The 24,427-nt window shown below is 39.9% G+C and overlaps 1 protein-coding gene across 1 annotated transcript; it reads right to left on the reverse strand.

Annotated features, from left to right (window-relative positions):
- Nucleotides 1-15,992: 15,992 nt before the first annotated feature.
- On the reverse strand, nucleotides 15,993-21,021 carry lratd2a (LRAT domain containing 2a). The gene is made up of 2 exons (XM_075450064.1): nucleotides 17,439-21,021; nucleotides 15,993-16,459 (listed from the first exon to the last, which is right to left on the reverse strand). The coding sequence occupies exon 1, from the start codon at nucleotides 20,575-20,577 to the stop codon at nucleotides 19,753-19,755; it is 825 nt and encodes a 274-aa protein (XP_075306179.1). The 5' UTR covers nucleotides 20,578-21,021; the 3' UTR covers nucleotides 15,993-16,459; nucleotides 17,439-19,752.
- Between the last annotated feature and the right edge of the window lie 3,406 nt (nucleotides 21,022-24,427).

Below are 24,427 nucleotides of genomic sequence, written 5' to 3' on the forward strand. Positions count from 1 at the left end.
AGCAATAACATTACCAAATATCATTATTGGTTGGTGTTGGGAAAATAACATTAATGGGATTGAGAAACATCATTTTTACACTGCAGCCATCACCATCTTTGGTGCCATTTGCCGGTTGGCTTGGTTAGATGTGAACACAATATGTTACGATGATACGTTGTTATTCTTGTCATTAAACCTGGAAGGTTCTATGAGATAGAATCTCTTGGTTGGGGCTTAAAATCTAAATGTGTTAGGGCCTAAAAACATTGTTCTACAATGTCATGGATGCAATTTTTATTCTTCTCATGCAGATGCTCTCACATCCACTTGAGAGCCTATATTCTTTTAACATATCTACTGGTCTTACGTACCTGTACATACAAACTGCCACATGGGCTTGTTTTGAGGGGGAGTACAGTCCCTGAATATAACTTCAAGCTCTGTTTGTAGCTCGGTTTGTATGGTTTGTAGCATGTGTCTGTAGCTGCAACCTGATGCTGAGTTGATAGTTATTGTCCATTGTGTGATGCTAAGCAGGTATTCTGTAATAGGGTTTTTGGGCTTCCTACTGAAAACAGCTGCCGCTGTGAGAGTGATCTGTAGAAAAAACTGCAGAGTCAAAGCAATGATCTAAAGTGAGCATTAAAACTCCACAGAGCCAGTGGAGCCTGAATAGTCTGGGATTACAACTACAGTAAATGATTTGTCATTATACATTCTGGTTATTTAATCCTATGATGTTAAAAGTATTGACGCGTCCACTTTAGAAAGAGGGTTTTTAATCAATGTTATCTCTGCTATGGAGATTTCTGAGTTAGAGCCTTAATAAAAAGTCAGAGGTGACCTACACTTGATGGAGAGCTGACCCAGCCAGCTGTTATCACAACTTGTCACTCCCACGGCATCTGGAAAACACAAATTTATGCAAATAAGCAGAAAATAGTAAGTGGATACTCATTTGGCCTAATGTGCTCCCCAGACATGTCTGGAGATCAAGGAAGAGAGAGTCAAGGGGCCAACAGCAGAGAGTAAAATGTAATAAATACTGATATGTCTTGTAACATGCTGGCTGACTTCCCTGCTGTCAGAATTGTATGTGCCATGCCAGAGGACTCAAACGTCTCACTCGGTGGAGCTGTTAGTGACAGCACCTGAACCGCCCATGGAGTCATTAGCAGAGGAAGCTCAGCATGCTGACACTCTGTCCGCACAAAGGGGCTCTCAAAAGACAGGTCAGGCAAAGCCCTTATCTGTGGAGAAGGATGGAACTGATTCACTCCTGAAGCTGATTAAGTCTCGGGGGATGCAATATCAGCCCTAAAATTCAAATGTTCTCTTTCTGTTTGCTGCTAGTCTAGTTCTCAGTTTCCCTGAAGCCAACCTCAACTGCTGGAGTGAAAAATGAAGAACGAAAAAGACAGAGCTTGTGAGGGTGACCGATTGCCATTCAAGCCAGGTTTCACAACAAAGATGAGATTGGCATGCATTTGGAGCAACACCTTAGTCCCTAGCTCTCCAGACAGATGGTATGTGCCAGTTAGATCATGCTCTGAGCTGTCTGCAACAGCCCGGCAGAGAGAGGCTGTCACTCATCTAGCTGTCTCCGACACTCTACCCATCAAAATGAGAAGACCAATATGTTCTGTTTCAGGGTGGCCTCGGGAGAATACGGAGCTATAGCCTATTTGCATCGTGCTCAAAACCAATAAAAGAGAAAGTATGAGGAGCTCAGTGACTGTAGGGCAATAATCCTGGAACACGTCACATTTAGGTGTCTTTATGCAACTATCATATACCCATCATTACTTTTCTAATGGCCAAAAGTCTGCTGATGTAACCAGAAAGACGAATGGATAATTACTGTTTTTGAAAATAACAGCAAGGTGATGACAGTCATTACAAAGACTTGCATGCCTTTATAATTAATATGAAAATTTGGTATTAGGGTGCAGCACAATTTTCTGTGCTTTCAAAAAACAACAAACTTTGAACAAGTAATTACATAGGCAGCCTCGTGAATGGTGTTAATTTCTTTGTCAAGGGGAAACTGTAGATGCACAACGAGAATTCAAATCCATGTGGGGAGAGCCATCTCGCTGCTACTTACCCTTCCTTCTAAGCTTTGGTTAAAACTGACCACTGACTACACTAAAACAGGCTGATTATGCCAAACACACTGGTGCTGCTGAGGCCTGGAGGCGTAAAAACCAACACAGTCCGTGTAGCCGGTGTCTCGTAACGAGGACGTTGATGCAGCCAGTGGGCAGAGTTCACATCGCATATGAATAGGTTTTGTCTCACTCTGTTCAGATTGTTTTTGTGATATTTTTTTAGCAGGAAATAAATACTCTCACAGCAACTTCAGTCTCAAAAATCTACACATGACTCAGCTTTAATTGATTGCAGGTGTTAGTCATAAATACAGCAGCTGCATGAACATTTTCTCTTTTGCTTCAGACGAGCTCCCTGTCAGCAGAAAAACCAACAAATCTTTCTCAGGCTCAGTTTTATACATGCATTGGCAGAAATAAGGTGACATTTTGTGGGAATTTGAGACTTTGACAAAAGGATTCTAAGAGGTAAAATAAATAAAATATATCCACATTCAATAATACCAAACAACTGCAAAGTAATTAGGTCTTAAATGTGACATCAATCTCAATTTAAATGAAGTAAACATCCAGTTGTTTAGATTGGGTTTTTCTCATTTCTAAATGGTGAGGTGAGTGTTTGGAAAACACCTTAGTGCCATGCAAAATAAGACTTGAATATACTAAATATCACATTGTATATACTAAATGGAGCATCGCGTTAGTTCTGGCAGACCACGTAGTCAATGTGCCCTTTGCCTATTGGCTGACGCCGACCCAACCCTTATGGCCAGCTGCGCTCAATGGGTAATCAGCTGATGCTCGCAATTGGATGCTGGCATTTGGGGCACTTCATTTAAACTTGGTTGCTGTCACTGCTTTTTTTTGCTCTCTGCTTGCACCCACCACCTCCCCTGCTCCACCGACTCTCATTGCCAAACAATGTCATACTGTTGTTCATTGTTGCTTGCTCTGTTCTAGGGGGTTTGTTGCCTTTACAGCAAATGGAAGGCACTCCACCTGAGGATGCTGCTGTTCCCTGTCTTGGCTTCCATGGAGCTCATGGGAAAGTCGGGAACTTCCTCCGAACAGAGCCATACCGCCAAACATAAATTGTATGCATTCAGAATAAGCTTCTGAAATTCATCTCTGTTCTCGTCTCGTTTTGACGAGAGTGGTTCTGACAGAAATATACTATTCTGACAAAGCTGATGTCAGACAAGAAGAAACTGTCAAGCTACTTTGTCCTTTGACGGATACATTCTGCCTTCCTTGCCTCACATCACACTTCAAAGTGTGCAAACTTTTAGTTTGCAAGACGGTACAAATGATTTTACAAAATGGATGAGAACCGAATGTTCATGAGTATTTCCATAACAACTCACAATTTAAGACTGCATAGTAGAAAATGATTACATACTACAGATCTAGCTGAGAAATACTGTATTATTGAATCACTAGGTATGAAGTTCTCCATTATTATCTGCAAAGCAAAACTTTATTTTATGAGTCGTTCCTAATTCACTCGGATCCAAACAATGGCCAACCCAGAACTGCTCATTCATGACTTTTCACTCGAACAATTTGTCCAGTGCTCTTTTTTTTTTGCCCTTTCAAGTTAAATGAACCATCCTCTTCAGTGCTAACTCATTACTTAAGGATTACACAAATGCTTTCTAGCCTACTGTAACATAATACTGATATTAATGTCACTCAATGATTTCCCATTACAATATAATTATCATTTGATAAGTAAATCAGAGATGGTCAGATTCTCAGATATTTCATATAATGTTTAGACAGGTTGATGTTCACATTCAGGCCACTTTTTGAAAATTACAGATGTGGAGATGAAGAAAGTGATAAACAGAGTTTATACCAGTGGGCTGAAAAACCACTGATCCAAACAATGAGCCACTCAGAACAGTAACTACTTATTCATACATAATCCATTACAAACTCTGATACATTAAAATGTAAATATGAACAGATATGAGACTGTAAAGGCTTTCATAGTGAAACTTAAGTAGTTTTAAACTAATTTGTTAACAATTAAAAGTGCTTTTTAACTTACTAAAAATTGATTGTTAATCATTTGTATTTAGTAGAATCAATGTAGAACAATGATGTTTTTTTTCCCATCAGTTATCAATTATTTATCATTTAACCGCAGGTCTTAAACATACATACAGATAAAGCTACATTCAGTAGAAGTAAGCCTGTCAAAGGGAATCTTACAGTGATTTTGTGACCACCATAAAACACCCACAAATCATTAAACATGTGTGGATTTATTTCAGACCTTCAAAACAACATTTTCAACCCAAAAGACAGGTGCATGGCTAAAACTGATGACCAAAGTGAATTTTAGATGAACGTGAACTGCATAAAAAATAACCTGAGGGTATTTAAATGGGTAGGAAAGTAAAGTAGGTGAATGAGAATGAGCATAAATCATTAAACATTCGCGAGTTCAGAGCATAAACTATGCTTAATCAAATGTCAGACACATTTCAATTATTCTAAACGGTAATTAGCACATTTCGGAAGATTCAGATGTCACCGAGGTTTGGTAGGTGTTCCGTGTTCCATGCTGCGTTCCACATGTCAAAACTGCAGAACACACATGGAAACTCACTCAAACACACAAGTGTCTCAGAAGAGTTTGTGCTTGAAAATCGTTATAATTGCTCATAGACAAAGACGAAGAATCAAAGAAAATCTCAGGTGATCACTCTCCAGCCATAAGGAACAGTAGATGTTAGACAGAAATGTAGGCAAAAGCGTCAGACTCAATCAGGAGTGGAACGAGTGCTCCAGATTTCCACAAATTGAAGGGGAGTCACAAAACAGAGAGAAAAAATACTCTGTTAAAAGTATAAGTTATTAATTCAAATGTTCACTTAAGTCAAAGCACAAAAGTATCAGCATTTAAATTAGCTTTGAATACACAAAAGTACATGTTGAGGTTAATAAAGATCCTTTAATAACTTTATATAATTCAGGGGATAAGCCTGTTCATTTCCAAGTTTAAGAGCTTTTCTTTTTTCTTTGGGGCAGTAATTATTAGAATCATTTTTTCACAAACAATTGGGGTGATACATAGTAAAAGTGTCACAATTTGAAGAAGTGACAGCATGTGGTCAGTTTTAGTATTATTTACCGAAACCAAATGGTGGAAAGGTTTTCAGACAGGTTTTACGTCTACATTTTTTATAAGATACAGGGACTCTACCAAACAGCAGCGCATAGTATTAAAGAGTTAACACATCATCATTCATTTGTCAATTGTATTTTGTATTCTTGAACTACATCTCCAAAGTAACGGGTTTTCAAATTAATGTAGTTGAGTTAAAAGCCGACACTCTGCCTCAGAGCAAAAGTGGAAATTAAACAATATGAAATTAAATCTGAGATATTTTATTAATCCTTAAAAGCTAATCATATTATTATATGATTATGTGATAATTACATAATTAGTAGAGTTGGGTTAAATGGTAGAAACAGAAATGCTTTAGTACTGTGCACCTATTGATTGAATGTACTAATCCAAATATAATTGTGCAGTGTTTCAATTTGTCCTTTCAGACAGTTATGCTGCTTGATTTTGATTATGTGTTGCCCTGCAGTGCAAAAGAAGTGAAGGGTGTTATCAGCACTGACAAAGTAACACCTGCTTCTAAAATCAGCCTCCTGGTTTGTCTGAGTAATCTGCTAAACACATTCCAGGCAGGAGGTCTGTGAATTATCCAGGAACAATCAATACATTCAGAGTCTTGGTATGGAAGCTGAAATCTCAGAGAATCTCAACAACTTCCTTGTCTAGTTACTAGGTCTAGGACGAGGTCAGCCTCATAAAGTCGGTCAAAAGGAACACAAATGCAGAAAAAAAAGAAAGAAAAAAAAGTTTAAACACACTTTTAGCTTGTGCTCCTTTTTCAATGAGGAGAGGGGGAACACATTCTCATCCTCCAGCTTTTAAAAGCAAGAGTTTATTCTGTATATAAGTCAGGCTTTGAGTTGTGTTTTCAAAGAATTTTATTTGAGCCCATTTTGGCTTTTGGCTTTAAGTGGAAAAGGCTTGTATTCCACTTCAGTGCTGTACTGGCATCAACTACCAGCATATGAAATCACATTTTTTGCTACAGTATTGACAGACATCGCTTGAGCAAGTTGGAAAAGCTTTTAAAGCGCTTTTAATGAATAAGATTAAGAGTTTAAGAGGACTTTGTAGCTTGTTTCTCTAACATCTTAGCTGCAGCTCCACACTTCCACTTTACATCTCTTGCTCAAAAAGAAAGTGAATCCCTGCATTCTGCCTGCAACTGCTCCTTCAACTGTTATTCATCCAACAAGATTGTTGTCTTGTGGCGTTTCTTTTTATCTGCAGAGAGCAGCGATAACCCTTTAGAGAGATGGGGTGGGGTGGGGAATGTTTGCATGAAAGGTGGGAAGAGGAAGGCCTCTGTAGATGGAGAGGGATCCAGCAAGAAGAGGAGGCTGGAAGCCAAAGATGAAACCCCAAATGACCCATGAGGTGAGGCACAAAGAGGTCAGTGAGTGAATATATACATGTGTGTTTCTTTAGCAGAATTCAAAGCCAAGTAGAAACAGCTTAGTCAACTCGGAGAAGGAGGATGTGTATATGTGTTCGCTGGCTTACGCACAGCAGATAATTTGCCAGTAAGTGTTACAGATAAAGTGCTGAAGCACTTTACGGAGGAGATGCTGTCCCACCTGCAGCTGTTTACTGGCTGAAATGCCCAGTACAGCTGCAGGAGACACAAGGTGATGTTGTTTCATATTTGAAAAGCAGTCTTCTGCAAATTGTTCCTGTTTAACTCAGATGAAAATGTCAGCTGACATATCTGTGCAGTTTCTTCTCCTTTAATCATGTTGCATTCAGAAGATGCTCATAAAAGTTCAATTTGTGTCTTGTAGGTAGCTATCAAACACATTCCAGTAAATAAAGTGTTCTGCAAACATGTGGTAAGTGTGTGAGAACAGCTAATGCTGCGCATCACTGCACTGACTGGTTTGTGTTTACCTGTGGAAAGTGCTCCTGTCAATCATCCTCCACCCTGCTGTGATGTTCTAGGACAAGAATGGGAAGCAGCTTCCCAACGAAGTGGTCATCATGTCGAAATTTGCAAGATCAACGGGGACATCAGCGCCGGTGTCCCTGCTGGATTGGTATGACCTGGGTGAGGAGGTGCTCTTGGTGCTGGAGAGACCGACGCCATCAGATTTTTACAGGAAGATGAAGCTAAGGCAGGCAGCACGGAGGATCCTTTTTCTGCAGTATAAATTGCAGTTTGTTTTTTTTCTCTGCTTCCCTTTGCCTACCTGCTCAGTCTGCTAAAGGTGATTGCTTTCCACTTGTGTAATTATGCGGACTTTTACAAGAGAGGTCATTACATTTTGATACAGACAAAAATCAATATAAAAACGGTTTTCTGAACCAGACTGCAAACTGTCCACTCTTGTAGTCAGCTTTGACTTGAAGCACAAAGTAAAGAAGAAATGTGAACCAACTGCTTCCTCGTTGTGACTACCGTCTCTTGCAGGTCATACTAAAACATCTGGTTAAGTGCATCTTTCAGCGGGACCTAAAGGCTGAAAACATTCTGATAGAGACCAGCTCAGATGTCCCGCGTGTTAGACTCATCGATTTTGGACAAAGCTGCTTCACAAAGAAACAAACAACATACGGCATGTTTTTCTGTAAGATATCAGGCTTTTGCTCCTGCTCTTCAACATCTGCTCCGTTCTATGACTTTTAAGTCTGATTTAAATCTTAAAGTAAAAAAAAATGAAAAACTGTCCTTCTATCTGTTCTATCGATACGAGCTGGCATCAAGTGTCAATGTGGGAATGAACTATTGCTTTATTATTATTGTGCTTGTGTTTTGCAGGTACACCTCAGCATGTCCCTACAGAGTGGTACAGCTGCTACTCCTACAGAGTACCACCACTGTGTGGCAGCTATTGATAGTTTTGTTCGAAACCCTCCACAATAGACAGTTTGAGATATCTGCTTTCCTCGACAAGAGACTCTATATCATTTACCAGTTCACAGATTGGATGCATCCCTATAGCTGTCCCCCTGATCGCTCTTTCCTTTTCTTCTTCCAGACTGCCAGGACTTCTTTTTCCTTTTCCTTCCTGCAGTTCCTGTGAGCTGAGGTTTCTTCCCATCTTCCATCTGGCTAATGGAGAGCTGCCCTCGTCTACATGGAGTTCAGGCCGCGTCAAGCTGTACGACACTATTTGCCGATCGATTGACAATATTTGAAAAAAAAACTAATTGAACATAAATTAACCCAATAAAATCCTATTTTCATTTTGTCTTCATTCTTTTCATTTGCTTTTTGTGAGTCATGCTAATGGTGCAAAGTGATTCCTGAAAGGCAGCAGATTCCAAATGTTTCGATAACATGGAGACAGATGGGCTGCATCAAAAACTTGAGCAAGCTACCAAAAAGAATGTTAGCTATAGATTAGGAAAATGCCAAATATTTTATTCATTACATCTGGTTTTAAGGGACATTTCAGATAATAAATAATAAAGAAATAATCCCATCTTTGCCATCTGCAAATTTCCAAATATGTATACATGAATGTATCAGTGATTAGAATTAAGATATGTGGACACATTCAACTTAAATGGGTCTTTCTTTGAGGTTTTTTTTGCACATTTGGTATTTTCTATATATCTCAAACACATTTACTATTGAAAAGATGAGTTTACAGGATATTATTTACATTTCCACACTCTTACATCAGCGATGAAGAAAAGTTTCTTGCACAGCTTCACCTTCTTGCAAGGTTGATGTTGGATGGAAAAAGGCTGAAATAACTCAAAACTCTGGCACCTATTGCAGTATATGAACAACCTTTTGGGCAGCAACGGCTTGGGAGGAGAGCAGTTTGATTCCTGGCTCTCCTGGACCACATGTTGAAGCGTCCTTGGGCAAGACGATGAGCCCCACGTTGCCTCCATGGGTGTGTAAATGTGTGTGACAGAGAAAAAGAGCAGCGTAGCCTGTAACACTGTATAGACTAGGTGCCGTATGAGTTTGCGTGAATGTAGCTTGAAGTGTAAAAGCCACTCAATGAGACAAGAGCTACATAAATTCAGTCCTTTACCATTTATTATTGGACTAGTGTGTTCCAGCTTGTGGCTTTCATCAGTCGCTATAAACATCCTACAGCCAGCCGTCTAAGTAAGGTAAGTATGATGCAGGACAAATAGAAAACAACCAATTATAAAGTACATCCACATGGATGTCAGTTGATGAAGCATCTACTAAATGGGCAGGTTGAGCAACAAACAGCTTCAGGGTAATTATTGTCCCAGGCTGGCAAAGAGGCCTTGATAATGTTCAAATAAAGATGTGACACTGTGATTGGTCCCAAGATCAGAGAAGTGCAATTAAAAGCACTGAGTTTGGCAAACTCAGAATTATCTATAAATTATCTTTCCATTCGGGTGGTTAACAGGTGTTGATGTTTTGTTGGCGCACTTGCAGTTTTTGGTACTTGTCAATACGTCGTCTTATTGAAAGGAAAGTTTTCACAGGCTTGTTTGCTAAATGCTCTGTTTCTGTCAGAGTCTGAGGAGTTCGGTTTGGAGGCAACAAATGAATAACTACAACATTTATTGGGAGAGAAAAAAAGAAGCACAACTGAGCCAGAGAACCAAAAGCTAAACTTATAAAAAGACTATATAAATTAAACAATACGACAATGTCAAAAGCTTGTGCAACAGAGAGCAGGAAAGCAGCGAATTGACAGAAACCAGATAACCACAAGGATCTAACACAGGTGGAACAAAACCAAGGAGCTTAAATACAGGGAGGACTGATGAGAAAAGTGAGTGCAGCTGTGACTGATTAACAGCAGGTGAGTGTGGAAGGGAGCCAGGAAAAAGACTAAGACAACTAAGGAAAACTAGGGGTACTGACAAGATCTAAACAGAGATAATGAAATACCAACTAAGAAAAAAAAACAGAGTAAATCAAATAACTAAAAAATAAATAAACTATAGAAAAGACACCCAAAAGCACGAGAAAAACAAAGCACAAAATCCATGCTTCATAACAGTTACCGTGACTGTAATTTCTCATATTTGATGCAAATTATGAGAGAATTGTAAAACAACTCAATTAATGTGGTTTTGGCACCTCTCAGTAAACACAAAGCCTTCTCATCTCAAAGTTACCAGTTAAAAGACCTGCTCAAGATGTTCCGTTGAGGTTTTCAGATTGAATCTTGGACTTTTGATATTTTCAATCATAACCAAATGTAGAATTTTGGATTTTAATTTAGGAAAATAATGAATAAAAGATCTGTAAACCTGGCAGATTTGATCTTCATAAACTTCTAAAAGCCACTGTCAAAACGTCGAAGAATTTCAGCAAACCGTTAATATAAAACAACAGTATGTATTTATGTATTTAAATATTTATATGACTAAGCTTTTCACTCGGTATTCTGTTAAATAGAGAAAAAAAATCATTTTATACATTAAAACTTGCTGAATTTGTTCAAATAAAAAAAACACTTGCCAGAATTTGAATCTGTCTTCTTCAAACTTTTAAATGGTCTTTCCTCTTTGTGAATCAAAGGAGCACGCACAGTTTTTCGTTTTGTTTTTCAGAAATAAAAGGCAAATAAATATTACTATTTCAAATTTTGATCAAAACATTTCCCATAAAGATGGAAATATTCCTGTCAGTGAAAACAATGTCAACAAGTCTCTGTTTTCTACGTGAGTATGAATGAGTATGGCTAGAATGAACACGAGAAATAAAACAGCTCAAAATATAACAGTTATAAAAGCAGTTTTCTCATTCAGTCTTATTTAATTTTGTTTAACAAGGTACACTTAAATTAGTGCCTTCATCTTTTCAAAACAATATTTAAAGTCTTATACGCCACAATTATTTCCTGTGAAATGTTGTGGGCCCTCATTATTGAGCAGTTTCCGTGAAATCACCCACCATCTTGTGTTGCCATGGGAAAGACTAGCACAACAGCAGATGTAAACAAAGCCCACACAAACAATAAAGCCACCTGTCTCCTCTGGAACTCAAGATATCAGCTGTGCCGCTCCACTGTAGAAACTGCATGAAAGACTCCAGCCTCTGGCAGCATTTCAGAAAGAGTCCTCTGACTGCTCTTATAGAAATGGGATGAGAGCTTTTTGTGAGGAATTTGTCAGAATCAGTCAGTTACTATTTCATCACAAATTAACAAATAAAAAGGGGAATTCAAAAGCTAAAGGTAACACTCTGTTGCTTTGTTCGTTAAGTTTGTTACCACATGGAAACTCCAGCTATCAACACTTAAAGTTTCTACACTGATATTTGAACATGCACATGGGATTTCTGTTGGCAGGGGGCAAAAATTTAACAGGGAAAACATTATGGTTTACATTTGTTCCCCACTTGTAGTCGGATTAGCACTGGCTTATCACATTGGGCTTGGCCTTGGTTGCATGCCAGTAAATATTGTGCAAAATGTAAAAGACAGGAATCACATTTGATGAAACAGAAACTTGAATCATCATCTGACTGTGATTTGGATTTGTTTTCACTTTTAAAATCCATTTGCAATTTAAGTACGGCCTCCACACAGTGCAGGAGTTCATTGACGAGCAGATGGGTTCCAAGGTTCATTCTGGAAATAACCAGCTTCTCATGTTGTCTGCAAGCATCTAAAGCTAGTAAACTTAAGATGCATATTACAGAGGCAAATTAATGACTTTACAACGCTGTCGTATTTTTACTACTCTCACACTAGTTTCTATCTTTTTTCATCATGCTGCATTTGCTTCTCATGGCCACACTGGCTGCTCTTAATGATTTTTAATGAGTCCTTCTTCAATCTGTAAATTAAAATGACAGGATCACAAATTTGTCATTGTTAACCATTCCAGTAATTAAGCGTTCATTCCACTCGATTTTTTACCCTCTCCCGTGCCTGACTTGACTTTGTTTTTTTCCTTCTTTTTTGTTGCCTGTGGTTGTTGTTGTTTTTTTCCAGCAGTCGTGATATCACCAGTGTATTAAATGTCCTGTAGTTTAACTGGCATTAATCTGAGATAGAAAGAGCAGCTGTGTTGCAGTTGTGGCCGGTTATTACGCCCTTATGGCATAATTAATCTAACATCCTCACATACTGTATGTCGTGCTGCAAAGAAAAGAATAACATCCCATATTAAAAGGTTTATAAGTGTTTGAGTTGGTGTATGTGCACATTACTGTAGTAGGAAAATAATGTGCTCCTATTTGGAGGCACTTATCAGCAGCATTTTTAACGGAGCATATAAGAACGTTGGTTTTATAGCACAAAAGCTCAGAAATGTATTATTCAATTTTGCCCTGTATTTGATTATGATTTTTTTTTTCATTTTGTTGTTTATCACTGGGGGAGTTGTTTGTCATGTTAGGGAAATTGCGTATTTACATTTTTGCCCAGACTACAGCCAGGTAGCTGAACTTAGTTTAACTTATCTCAAAGACTAAATAAAGTTTGAGCCTTTCTCTGTCTAAAAGTAATTGCCAAATGTCCAACAACATCGGAGTGAGGGTGGCACGAAGTCCTGCTTTTAAAAAAAGAGTCAACAGTTTTCCTGACCAAAATGAACTACCAACGCTCAATTTGTCTCATTTTAGACAAAAGAATCATACAAGATATTTCAGATAGGTATGAAGAGGTCCTAATCATTAAAGCTTGATAGTTTATCTGGTTCTCTCCATGCAGCTCCTTTAGCACCACAGATGGCTGCAGGCCCACTGACACCAGCAAGAGCAATGGTGACGATCGGTTAGAGACCCAGCTAAACAGAATTTAGAACTGTGGCTCATTTTTCTCTGATATTTTTTATTGATTTAACCAGTCTTTATCACTTCATTGCAGTCTTTATCACACAAGGTGGCACCACTTTATGTTTAGTAGCATACCAGCTTAAGCACATTGTGTTGCCTGTGGTATGAAATGCACTATATAAATAAAGATTGATTGATTGATTAACCTTAGACATCCTATTTTCTGAGTCCTGTAACGTAGTGTACAGAGTGTCACAGGGGTCTGTCTTTGGCCCGCTTGTTTTCACTTTATGGGGCACCACTGGGTCAGATCAATCGGTCCCTTGGGATTGATTTCCATTGCTAAACGTATATACAACTATATATACCATGTTTTGTATTAAATGTAACTGAGTGCATATATGAATCAGCTTTTATTGCTTGCACAATTATATCACAAGCCATTGGCTAATTTAGGATTGATATATCTCTTCAATGCCTGTACATCAAAGAGGAAATCCTTTGATGGACCAATGGCTTAATAGCCTCTCCCAAATTCTGTGTATAGAGAACCACTCTATGACATGGGTTTTATTGCTGAGAAGATCCTTTATTGCAGGGGTTCCCAACCCCAACCACCAAGTCTTCTGCTCATGAAAAGGCAGCATAGGCTAGTGCCACCCGCTTCACTGGAACCAGTTCTCTTTAAAGGCACTGACTGGAATGTGCAACTGTAAGTTACTGTCTCCCACCATCTCCCGCTGATTCTGTTATATTGGTGAGAAGAAGCTTTTTATTTGTGTGCTGAAAATACATGTGGTGTGTTTATCATTGATTAAATAGGCTACATATATAACCACAGCCATGACAAATAGCTTCCAAATGTATTGGTAAGCTAATAAGCCAAGTGGCAATTGCCTTATATTGACATTTATCTCGTTGATGCTTTTATCAACATTTGATAAACACTTCAAATCTAAATTGCTTCATGGTGGTGATGACAAAAAACAAACAAACATCAAGCTGCTGTTTTGGGCTGTTAATCTAGTAATCAAATTAGCTCAAACAATAAACTTTTGAGGAAAGAAAACATAGTAGTGTTGAGTTTGTGTGCAAACTGTGCTTGTTTAAATGCGGATTTATCCGTGGGAAACACATCAGTAGGCTATCAACATGTCCATCCCTGTGGACTTTCAACTCGCCTTAGGCGCGGTAATTGACGTTCAAGAGTCATTTCATCAGATAACAGCAATGATGAGCGAGAGTAGTAAAGAACAGATCAAAAATATGAACTACGTTCTCGAAATTCTTGAAGTTCATAGAGAGAGCAGGCGACCTAAACAGCTGTGGGTGAGACCTGGGAGGACTTCTCAGTGGTGGGATAACTTCATGAATGGAGTGGTAGACGACCAAGTGTTTACTGCGTCGATAAATATGAAACATCACACACTTTTGCGTTTCCGTATGCACGCAGATTTTCACCCTAAAACGTTCGTCTAAATGCAGATTTAAAAGTGAAAATGAAACGGCACTTTTGCGTTTTGGTTTCAGATCGTTTCCGTGTAAAGGTAGCATCAAGAATATGAAGTCCAGTTGCCCTTATTCAGGCTCATAGGATTACCATAACCAGGGTGACTGAGAATCTACACCAACAAACTTTATGAAGTGGACAACCAGGCATACAGGGTGTAAGTCCATCCCACCAGAGTTGTCTAAAGTAGCTGGAAGGCCACATAGTCTTCTTGAAGTTGGGTATTTGTTTGCTACATCAGTTTGGCACCACTCTTAATCGTTGTGGGTGAATTGAAGATGTATGAGGTTACTTTTCTGTGTTAGGTCCGCAATCTCATTTCAGCCTACATGACTTAGAAAATCAATATATAACTTGGAGAAACATTTCAGTTCTCTCAGGAATAAGAGCATAAATTAATATGTGCGAAACAAAACAATGAAGAGTTATTGCTTTCTTTGTCAAGGCTTCAAGGGGATTAATGTTTTAAAAAATGCACAATACAGTCTCCTACAGCTATAACCATATCAGCCTAACACTGCCAATTATTGTGGAACAATGAGCTGTCTTTCCACTGATGGCAAGATGTATCATCACACTGAGGCAGTAAAAAACATCTGTGACAATGTTCCTGGATATTCTTCAGGGCTGTAGTCAAAATTGACAGTTGACAAGAATTATGCTGTGAGATGGGAAACAACTGCAAACTGTCATCACGAAGGAGTGAATCTGAGTGATCCCTAAATATTCCCCCCTTTCTTGCAACACCAAGTTGCCTTCAGTTGAATGTGTTCACGCTGTGCTGAGCAGCAACCTCAAGTTTTGGGTCCCTTTAAAGAAAATTGCTTCAGGCATTTTTTGTTAATTATTAAGTTTCAAGCACTTGTTGTGTTCCCCCTGCAGCTGTTGGCAGCTAAAATCATTACAAATTGCAGCACCATTTTTGCAGGGAGTTGACTAATGATGACGCAGGCATAACTCCTCGAGCCTAGGTTACTATGGTTACACCTCTATTGAAAGTCGGACTAAACTCCTAGATGATAGGACAAATTTCTATTTGTATTTTTATCGAGAGTTTTATATGGTTCAAGTGGTGATTTATAAATATTCAGAATAGGTACACAATTATTTTGGGTTGCATAGTGTTCAGAAGTGCTATAAATAAATATTTTGTTTTGAAAGTTCAGTCACTGCTAACCAGCGGCCCCACCCATCTTGTCTTTTGTTTCCTTATGTCTGCAGGCTGGTCAAGCCAGACTGAGCATGACCAGACTGGTCCTTAAATTCACTCAGCTGCCTCTCCAGTCAGGATTTATTATCATATTATTATCATCATTTAAAAAAATATTATTTATTAAAATGATTATTTGGCTGGTCGCCAGTAGCAAATACTTTTGTTTTTGTTTTTGTGATTTTCTTTTTCTTTTTAATGCTAGGGAAAAATACAAATAAAAAGGTGGAATAAAGATAAATAACTGAATAGCTTTAAAGTAGTTCAGCTTTTCATCATTCAAGTTCTTTCATACAAATGTATCTAAAAATCTTTAACATATGCTTTCACATTAAAAGATTTGTTGTAAAGAAGAAACAAACTGTTTCAAAAGATGTTTCGGCCTTTTAAACCATTAACAGCTATATGACTTTCAACTTCCTATGCAACTTAACAAGTCGACATATTTACTACCGGTTCATATCCTATTTGACAATGGAACATTTGCAGTGAAACATGCTAAATATCGGCCAATCACCGATATTAGGCTGATATGTCTGAGCATCCCATCCCCCCAGTGACTCTTGTCCTGTGGATGGAAATCAACTCAATCTTGGACTGCAGCTTGTGGCAGAAGTCCTTGTTCTAGTATTTGGAGCAAAACTGGAGGGCCAGTCCAAAGTGTCCTGAAGCAGGTGGACAATCACTGTCCACCAGCATCCACATCAAGCTCACTGAGGACATCTTGGAGTGTAGTCTGATGGGGGAGTTGGTGTGCATCCACAGGATGAAAGAGTTATTGAGGAGAAGGCTGAATGACATCAAGGACTCAAACAGCAGTGACCTGGATATCCTGCATGTGATAATAACAAGTCAGAAAATAACTTTTAAATCAAACACGACAGCTTAAATTGGTCACGTAACGATGTTTTGTTTTTCCTCTTTGCTTTGGTCTGTTTGGAAGCTTTTCCTGCAAGTGAACAGTCTGAAAATGACAAAACTAAAATTCCGTAGAAAAAATGTTTTGGTTATTTTCACTCAAACAGGAGATCCTGCTCCTGAACTCTATAAAACTGCATGAAACACCTTAGCCTGGATTTTCTTCCTGGACTGGCCGTCATTGTGTAACACATTCCCATAATGACTGTTGTGTGGATAGTCTGGCATGAACTGTGGCACAATTAAAAGGACAAATTTTGACTTTTGAGCAGTCTATACCAGTACTTGTATACACCCAGTATGTGTGTATCAGTGAGGAAGCCGGCAACCGATTTGGACAATCATAAGCTGTTGCTGGGAACTGGGTGGCTGGCGGTGGCATATGAGAAGCCAACAACTCATTTGAATTGGGGATTAACTTCATCTGCATTTAATCCACCTTCCCATTCGGCCATTTTTACACAAGGATTGTGGTGCTTTGCATCATAGCTACATGTTTGTATTCACACCACCTACCTCTCTGTTGCAGTGCATCTGCAGCACAGTAACTGCCTCGACAATTGTGTTATACACGAGGGTGCCTCTATAATGACCATAAATACACAATGTGTCGCATAATCTGCTGTTGTTATAACTCAAAATGGGAAGCCATTAAAGATGCCTCAATGCAACTTAAAAACATTCTCATTCGGTGACTGAAATGAACAGAAAATCATGTATTATCATCAGCAATCATCATCTTGATGCGTAAGGTGTACTTTTAATTTCTGTGACATGCTACCTTCACACTTAAACTATGGCGGAAGATGTATTGCTGCTGATATGAGGTCAATATGTTGACCAACAAGTGTTTTTACTGTGATTTTGCTGAAAACCACTTCCTTGATGCTTACCTCGTGTGTGAAAAATAGGCACAGTGCTGAAACTCTACATGAATCCTGATGCAGCACGGCTCAAGGTGCGGATGAGATATGCGTCTCACGCAGCCAGTGTGGATGGTCTAATCTGTTAACATGGGAGCAAAAATAAAAAATACACTCTCGGTGTGAAGTTGGCATTATATGTTCCATTGCAGAATCTGGGCATCAGCATCTTCAGTTCAGCTATTAGCGTATGTAGGTTGGCAACTAGCATGCCAAAGCTAACTGGATTAGTTGCTGATTTGGTCTTTCCCTTTACTAATTAACTGATTGACAGGCCCTTATGAATAAAATGTGGGGTAAATTACTGCAATCTACTATTCACTTGTCTGTGGCTGCTACCATTAACTTGAAAATGACTGAAAGGTAACTCTTGCAAAAAAACATACTGATCTCAACAAGACTTCCTTGTGTGTTTGAATGAAACATACTGTCTTTTTTTTTTCCAATCTTACATTGTAAAAATACACTCCAACAATAAAATTCTCTGGCTTTAACAAATGCAAGGACACAAAAAAGCTAACAAATTACTGCCTGGAGAGCAAATGTCAGTTATTTCCACTTGTGCTTTTGAAAACAACTTATTTCGAGCATGCAGCATACTGTAACATGACAAAGGCTCCATACTGTCATGACATTTATATTTATAACATGTAGGCAATGTTCAGTAATGACTTGGCAATAGATGGTCTAACAGGTAGATACATTAGATGCATGAGTTACCCCCTCCAGGTCAAATGAATAGTCGCTTTTCTTATTTGCTACCATCACCTGCTGAGTTACCAGTGCTGGTTTATCATTGGCCAAATCAGTAGATGGCTTTGGCAGTGTTGTATCCTTCTGGTACAAATAAATAGCCGCTGCCGACTGCTCAACAGTTTTAATATTGTCCATTTTATTGTCCCATAAAGACCACCTGCCTCATACTCCCTCATTTTATCCTAACAGCTGACCAGTCAGACTGGTGGATATGTGGAGAATGAGCACTAAAATGTTATTTTACTGCTCAAAAACAAGCAAGAGTGGCACGAGTTCTTTAGAGGAAAAAGCATGTTCTTTCTCCTCCCCAGAAAAAAAAGTCCTGTTTATACGAGAGAACGTGGAGCTTAATAGCTTAATAATTCATTCACAAGATCCAAATAAGTTGTGGATACAGCTTTTGGTTGACATTTTTCCCAAATGATCACGTAGTCAAATCCTTTAAGAGGATTTTACACAATCTCGCACCCCCTGATGGTTCTGCTAAAGATGATTTTCTTTCCCTCGGGGGCGAATAAAGAACAATTTTGCTCATAATGATACATCACTTGATGACAAATGTCCCTCTTGGTTTAACAAATCGCAACAGAAACTACACTGTCATTTTCAGTCATTTTCAAAAAGCAGCGTGTATAAGAAAAATAGAAGAATGCGCCCATTTTTAAGAATAATTAGAAATTAAGAAAATGCCTCCAATGTGTCATGTCAAATGATTTACTGTGTAAACTCAGAAATTACACTTGTTTCTTGTAAACACTTTCACTGAACATGACGATGACACAAGAGCCCTTGTAATAAGCAACCGACAACAAAGCCGTGTGTTCTAGGACTTCTCTCACTCCATGTTGGAGCATAACAGCAGGAACAAGGCAACTATTTTCATAAAGAGACAATAATTTGTGGTTTACTTAAACTTTGGGAACATTTAACACAGACTTTGATCAGTTTAACACAGACAAGATCCACAACAAATGTCCTCACATGACATGTGCTGGTGTGAAAATTCCCCCTGAAGGCAGAATAAAAATCTTGATTTTACTCAGCGAGCAGCTCTGACAGTCTGCTGTCGGGTTGAGAGATGAAATTAAACCTAAATTGGATCAAGAAATGAGGCGTGCTATAAATAGAGGAATGTTCATTCTGCTTACAGAATTAAGACAGTTCAGATTGACACAAGAGGCATAAAGCTTTCACAAAACTATGCTATATGAGTGTGGTACCTTTAGGAGAGAGAAAAAATGTGGATTCAGTTCCTCTCATTGAATTGAAGTCTTAACTGCTTAGGTCATTTAGCAACAAAGGATGCTGAGGATTCGGGCTTTAAGGCAATAACATTATAGACTTATGAAAACATGGACAGAAAAGTCATAACTGACAACATGAAATTCAAGTAGAAATCACGAGAGCTCCAATCACCCCAAATAAATCAGGCTTGCTATAGATTAAAGAGGACAATTTAACAGATTATGTTCAGTAAAGGCTACTCTAGCTGCAAAGCACATTTTTGAGGAGCATTAGAGGGCAGACATCATTCAGCTCCCGGCTCACTTTTCCTCTCCGCCACGCTTCTGAAATGAGTGGCCAGCTCCTGCAACACGGCTGTCCTGCCCAGGTGATCGTTCCTCCTCTTCTCCATGATCATGTCCTCCAAACTCTGAAACTCCAAGGCGTGTGAGTGTTTGTCCGACATAAATATCTTCAGCCTGTAGGGTTGTTTGCCAATGCGTATCTCCCCACCCATTTTGAACTCCCTCTTGCCGAACCTGCACCAGGCTGCAAAGCACTCGGAGTTTCTCCAGCTCAGCTCGCGATCCTTCAAGCCGACCTGCTCCATCGCGTTTTGCACCACCATGTCCGGACCGAGGGGTTTGAATTTGTACAAGTCATTCACTATCCGACACCTCCTCCCCTGACTCGCATCCGTCAGAAAACTGTTTTTCACCTCGGCTCTGTGCAGGTGCACCACCTGAAAGTCCCCCACATACACAGCCCAGTGCGGGTACTGACCAGTAGCCACGAACTCCACTAAGTCACCGGCTTTGCATTTGTTGAGTAGATTCTCTGGAGAATAAACCTCCAGGTTCGCAGACTTGACGCTCCTCTCGTAAATGCACTCATCTCTGTTGTAGACGGCGCACTCCACCTCTTCGCGCTGATCGTAGTGTTTCTCTTCCTGATTCGGGTCTTTTTCTGTGCCATCCACCGCACATCCGTCCTCCAGCTCGTCGTCGTCGTTAGAAAATATGTAAGAGACGCCAATCCGTGGACCTTCGTCCGTGTCCACGCCGTTCGGGTCCACTGTGGGAACTTCGGCGTAACTTAAATGTGACAACCTGTCCACCTGGTTTCCCATAGTGCCGCTTACCTGGGAGCAGCCAGCCTCTGTAATCCGATGCCGAGGGCTGTTACTGGTCGCCAGACATCACAACCATCTGGCACGAAACCTCACAGGTCTAAACTTCCCGTTTTCAACGAAATTACGCACAATATACCTCCGTTTTGCGCGGGTTTCGACAGCCTCAGTGCCCCATCCACATCAACAAGTGGAGTTGGGAGGAGGAGAATATAAACTGGTCTCAGTCAGCCAGCAGAGCAGTTCCTCAGGTGTAGCCTCACCTGCTGCCTCTTTGTTCCAAAGTTCAAACGACACAACGATCCAAGTCCTCGATCCCCGGTGCTACAAACCTCTATTTAATCAGTTCTGACAGACGGCTCGCAGAGCGCGCGCTGTGCGGCAGATACGGCCGCCCGGCGTCGGACTGAAGGCGAAGGCGGATCTGTGGCTCCACATCAACAGCTACACTCTCCAGCAACACGCAACTTCGCTTTTAAAGCGGAAGTGTGCGTAATATTCGCCCCTACTCCTTTAGGATCGCAATAAAGTTTCTAATAGATGTTGTGTTTCTAACATATATTTAGAAATATTTCATTCTTTTATTTGAACAAATATTTGGTCAGAGTGAAGATGATGAGTAGGATGTTCTTTCTGTTTAGACCGTCTGTCTCCATACTGCTGCCCAGTCATTTTTGCTCGCTCTTCATCCCCCAGAGGGACCATAATGTCTCCATTACATATGTTGTGGCTTGTAGCCTGCCTGGACTGGCTCTCAGCTATGGACTATTTTCTCACCACGGTATCCCACAGGCAAGAGGAATGTGAGCTGCAGTATGCCCCGAAATGGCACATGTTGCAGGGGCAGTGTGAAAACACCCATCTTGGAAATGATTTTGAGGCAGATGATGAGATGCTGATGGGGGGGGGGGGGGGGGGGGTGAACATGTCTGACAGAGTGTAAAAGAAAACAAATGTTCAGTTCTGTTAAGGATAGATGTAGACTGAGGAATAAGCTTTGCTGGGTGGATGAGCCTGATTTTGCCAGGTGCTCACTGGAGGGATCAACTGGAACTGCAGGTCATCCGGAGCGGTTGTGTGTGTAGATTAAACATGCAGAAAGGCCTCAGTTAGCACAATAGATTCAACAGATTGGCAAGCTTATCTCTGTGCAGCACTCCTTAAAAGTAACTACTGTAGCCAAGGGAGGACTCACCTCTCCAAGACAAGAACAGAAAAAGCTCTTCAAAAGCGGTTCAAGAATAAGAAGAAAACACTTGGTTCTTAATTCGGATTCTGATGTTAGAAGAGGATAAAAACAGAGATGTTTGTGCACACAGACGTGGCTTTGATTTAACAGACCACATTAAGATTCAGGAGGAAAATATGCAGAAAAACTAAACCTCAGGCAGAATCAGACCTTCCAGAAATATAATGATCTGAAACATCCAGCCAACATGGTCAGCTAAAACAACTGAAAACTTTAGAGAACATCAAATTGCACGGAAACGTTCGCAAACGTTTGCACTTATATGCGTGGTTTAGATGCAGACAATGAATTGTATCAGTTTGGTGATCAACTGCCTTACCTCTTGGGGTTTACAATTGTTTTGAGGGACATCTGTCCCTGCTTGATTCAGAGGTGAGCATCACAATCAACACTAAGACTAAGTGTAATATCGTCAACTGGTCTGGTAATGATGCAACATTATTCAAGGGTGGGTCATCCACTTGTAGCTTCACTTCAAATTACATAAAGATGAGCAGTCTAGAGTATGCAAGAGGCTGTTATAATTTCACCATTCGCTGTCCTTTCATCAGCTTTGGCTCAAGTTTGCACTTCTGTTACTATTTCTATTTCAGCATAAAACCCTGCAGCAGCAGTCTGACACTGGGAGTCAAAAATAACAAATCTTCAGACTAAATTCAGCAGATGTGTCGCACCTCCTCAGAGCATGCATGCTTACATCAGTGCAGGCTGGAAGTGTTAGAAAATAAACCATCACAGCGGTGACATGCCACTCATTTGACCGCTTCCTGCAGCTTCTTATCCTCAGGTGGCGTGACCCAGTTTACGCCCCTGGTGCCTCTCTCTCTGTAACACGCTGTAATTTGTGGTGCTGGGATATTAGTGGAGCAGGAAGGCCTAGGCGACAGAGCCAATTAGGCAGGGCTCCACCTGTCCAGTGGGGGTACAGCAAGCCACAGACGCTCACCTTAATCTTCCTCGCAAATAAAAAAATAAAACATGGAAATTTCTAAGGGCTTCACAACCATATCTCACACACTTGTATTTCTGCTCAGTTTACACTTGAAGCAGATGGACGGAGCATCCGGACCGCTGCGTCTTTCGCAACCATCTGTTCCACCTGGCTTGGAAAACATCTAGCAGCCTCGGCTCATGTAACGTAGCTGTCTACAAGCAAGAGCAAACAAAACCTTCAAAAAGCCCAGCTCAGCAAAAAAAAAAAAAGACACAAGACACTTTTTTGAGGAGGAAAAAGAGTTTGCTCTTATTACATATTTATTTACTTTTAGTAGATTATTTGACTTTTTACATATTTATTAGTGAGCATATGTGTCTGGGGACAGGGTCAAGAACGAAGGAAGGGTATAGTGAAGGAATGTCACTTTCTTCTTTTCTTTTTTTTAAACCCATTTAAATTACAAGGGAGTTATCTTTATCAACTCAATGATATACACAGTCCCATTAAACGAGCTACAACAAAGATTTCCTAAAATATAGCCTGACATACAAAACTATCTTCTTTTTTTCTTTTTTTTTAAACACTGTGGTGGATGTATATCTGGGGAAAGATGAGCAACTGCAACTAGATCATAACAAGCGGGACTGGGAGGGAACTCTCATTGTGAAAGGTGGGCATGTATTAAAACAAGACGCACGCATACACAACACACACACACACACACACAACAATTTCTACACAGTCGTCATGCTTCAGCTGGACCTCGTGTTAGTCCTTTTTTTTTCTATTTCAGCATCAAGAAACTACCACAAATGGGTCAAAGACTGCGGAGGGAAGATTCCTTAAAAAAAAAAAGAAGAAAAAAAATTAACTCGGCACACCGGGTTTCCATATTAAAAGCACTCGGAAGGCTTCAGACACTTTGTGGCCCATCAACATCTCTGAGAAACCAGGCAAAGCATTAGCATATCCATCCCCTGGGCCTGTTACAGCTATCACAGCAAAGTTGCCTTCTCTCTCTCTGTAGACTACAAGCCCCATTTTTTTTTTTCTCAAAACACGGTGTAAACAGAATCCCTCGGAGGGTGCGACGAGCTGGCCAAGAGAGCAGCGCACGAGCTGGAGTCTGTCCAGAGAGAGAGAGAGAGAGATACTGGCAACAGCCTCCGATCAAACAGGCGGCTTTAACTGTTCCTGTTCAGTTCAGCGTGGCGCACTTCAACGACCTGGTCAAAAGTGGTTTGTGACCCAGTGATGTTCAGTTTTTTCCACTCAATAAAATGAAGAAATTGTGAGAAACTTAGAAAAAACAAACAAACAAAAAAAAAACAGCTGAAAGTAGAAAAAAAAAAAAAAAGCAAAGCAGAGCATATGAGCAACTTTGATTCAAGGACTGGTTCCTTTTTATTGGCCGACTACGATAAGGCTGGAAAAGAAAAGGCAGTTTAGAAAAAATAAAAGTAAAAAGTCACCGTAAGCAAAAAGAAAAATGTCTTTGGTGTTCTCTACTTGAGAAGTAGTGATAAAGAATAAAAACCAGCAGTTTTTCAGATGCCCCGTCAGTTCTTCGCATGTTTTGAGTTCCCATAAAGGGAAACACTTCCTTTTGGTAAACATGACCTCTAAAATCGTGTGTGCGCACTACAAATGATCCAACCTTTGAA

This window comes from Odontesthes bonariensis, chromosome 18 (genome assembly GCF_027942865.1).
Source record: "Odontesthes bonariensis isolate fOdoBon6 chromosome 18, fOdoBon6.hap1, whole genome shotgun sequence".
Taxonomy (NCBI): domain Eukaryota; kingdom Metazoa; phylum Chordata; class Actinopteri; order Atheriniformes; family Atherinopsidae; genus Odontesthes; species Odontesthes bonariensis.

Excerpts from the sequence above, each read along its gene's own strand:
- lratd2a (XM_075450064.1), bottom strand. The coding sequence starts at position 20,577 with ATGGGAAACCAGGTGGACAGGTTGTCACATTTAAGTTACGCCGAAGTT.